The sequence below is a fragment of the Peromyscus californicus genome, unplaced genomic scaffold (genome assembly GCF_007827085.1).
Source record: "Peromyscus californicus insignis strain IS unplaced genomic scaffold, ASM782708v3 Scaffold_3__1_contigs__length_106647218, whole genome shotgun sequence".
NCBI classification, from domain to species: Eukaryota; Metazoa; Chordata; class Mammalia; order Rodentia; family Cricetidae; genus Peromyscus; species Peromyscus californicus.
The window spans coordinates 64,227,017-64,229,091 of NW_026294551.1; the positions used below are offsets into that span (position 1 = coordinate 64,227,017).

The window sequence follows — 2,075 nt, forward strand, 5'->3', positions numbered from 1 at the left end:
GCAGTTCAATTAGGTTCTTCTCAGTTTGAGTTCTGCGCAAGCTGGTTAGTTTCAAAATGCCTATCATCTCCAGGACACCATCAACTCTTTGTATGATTCAGAAGTCTGTTACACAGTACTGGGCATATGAGAAATCAAGGTTAGTGACACCCAGAGAATAAAATCCCAGGGCAAAACACCCTCTTGGACTTCTGGACTAGAGGTTCCTATTGCTTACCACTTAGGTTCAGTCAACACAATAGCTGGACTTCCCTCCCCTAAATGGAAATTTGGAATCTATACAACACAGGATCCTCTGGATGTGTCCCTGGAAACATTTTTCTTAGCCGTCTTAACAGATGGGCAAAGTTAACACAGACTAGAGTTTAATAAAGCACGAAGTTCACTGTGCTTTCCATCACAGGAGAAAGGCTAACTTTTGACACAGAGGAGTAGCCAGCCTCTTAAACCAGGTAAGTCATCCAAAGCAGTTTGCTGGACTTCTAATAATGCACAGCTAACACACCTGGATGAGTTAATGCAGACTTCCAGTCAGCACACCATGCAAACACACACCATGGTTGTGGCAGTGTATTTGCCGCCTGTGGAAGCTGGACTCAGTTCCCACTACAACCTTGTGCTACCATGTTCAGGCTACTACACCTCTAAAGTGAAGGCCTAGTTAAGCCGGGGACGGAACTGCAGACCAAGCAGGTTAACGGGTAAGGGTTCTCAGCTAAGCCTGGCTAGTCCGATCCCTGCACGTTCCCTCGGCCTCCCAGCCAACCTCTCCGATCTCCGTACACCAAGGGCGCACCAGACTGGATCTGGAAGGTTACAACCACTTCTTCAGACTTAGTGGGTGGCTCTGAAAAGAGCCTTTGGGTTGGTGGCAGCGCAAGGATGAAGAGCCTGTGAGGTCTAGGCCCGCTCTCCGCGGATGCGACGAGCCAGCTGGATGTCTTTCGGCATGATGGTCACCCGCTTGGCGTGGATGGCGCACAGGTTGGTGTCCTCGAAGAGCCCCACGAGGTAGGACTCGCAGGCCTCCTGCAGCGCCATCACAGCAGAGCTCTGGAAGCGCAGGTCCGTCTTGAAGTCCTGGGCGATCTCACGCACCAGGCGCTGGAACGGCAGCTTGCGGATCAGCAGCTCTGTCGACTTCTGGTAGCGGCGGATCTCTCGTAGCGCCACCGTACCAGGGTGGTACCGGTGCGGCTTCTTCACGCCACCAGTGGCCGGTGCACTCTTGCGAGCCACCTTCGTGGCCAACTGCTTGCGTGGAGCCTTGCCTCCCGTCGACTTCCGCGCGGTCTGCTTGGTGCGTGCCATCCTGCTGAAGCGCCTTCCTTCCCTGCTCCTCGAGGGCGCAGAGCGGCTTGTGAGCATGGCTTTTATAGAGCCCGCTGCATTCTTATTGGCTGCCTACCAGGTGGCATGATTGAATGCTGCACTCTGATTGGTCTGTGGGCGTGCCTCTTTACAGCCTGCCCCTTATATTCTCCCCGGGTGGCGTTGCCTCCAGAGATGTTAGCGGATGCTGTTGGGGTAGGAGAGCAGCACAGATTATAGAAAAACTCAAGTCATTTTCTCAGAGCTTTTTTTTTAAATTTAACAACTCTGCCTCAACTGCCAAGTCACAAAGAATCTTCTAGGACCTCTGCGTGCTTCTTATATATGGCACCAAGGCATAATTTTCCTGAGTTCTGGGCTATTAGAAAAAGAGTCGAGGTTTTAAGGACTTCCCAGGGTGGAGGTGGCTCAGCAGTGAAGCGAACTTGTTTTCTTCCAGAGGACCACGGTTCAATACCCAGCAGCCACGTGATGGCTCCCTTCCACCCATAACTCATCTCAGGGGATCCGACAACCCTCTTCTGCTGGCACAATTTAAAAGTATTTTAAATTACAAATATTTTAAAATTAAAATATTTTAATTTTAATTTAAAAATATTTTAAATTACAAATACTTCAGCACTAAAGTATTTTAGCATTAAAATAAAAAGTGCTTTAAAATTTAAAAATATTTTAAAATTAAAAGAGACATTTTAAAATTAAAAAAAGGTCCCTGCTGTGTCCTTGCTGGCCCGTGACAAAGG

The 2,075-nt window shown here is 48.9% G+C and overlaps 1 protein-coding gene across 1 annotated transcript; it reads right to left on the reverse strand.

Annotated features, from left to right (window-relative positions):
- Positions 1-1,311, reverse strand: H3-4 (H3.4 histone, cluster member). The gene has a single exon (XM_052756905.1). It carries the CDS (start codon positions 1,309-1,311, stop codon positions 901-903), a length of 411 nt encoding a protein of 136 aa, XP_052612865.1. The 3' UTR covers positions 1-900.
- Positions 1,312-2,075: the final 764 nt, after the last annotated feature.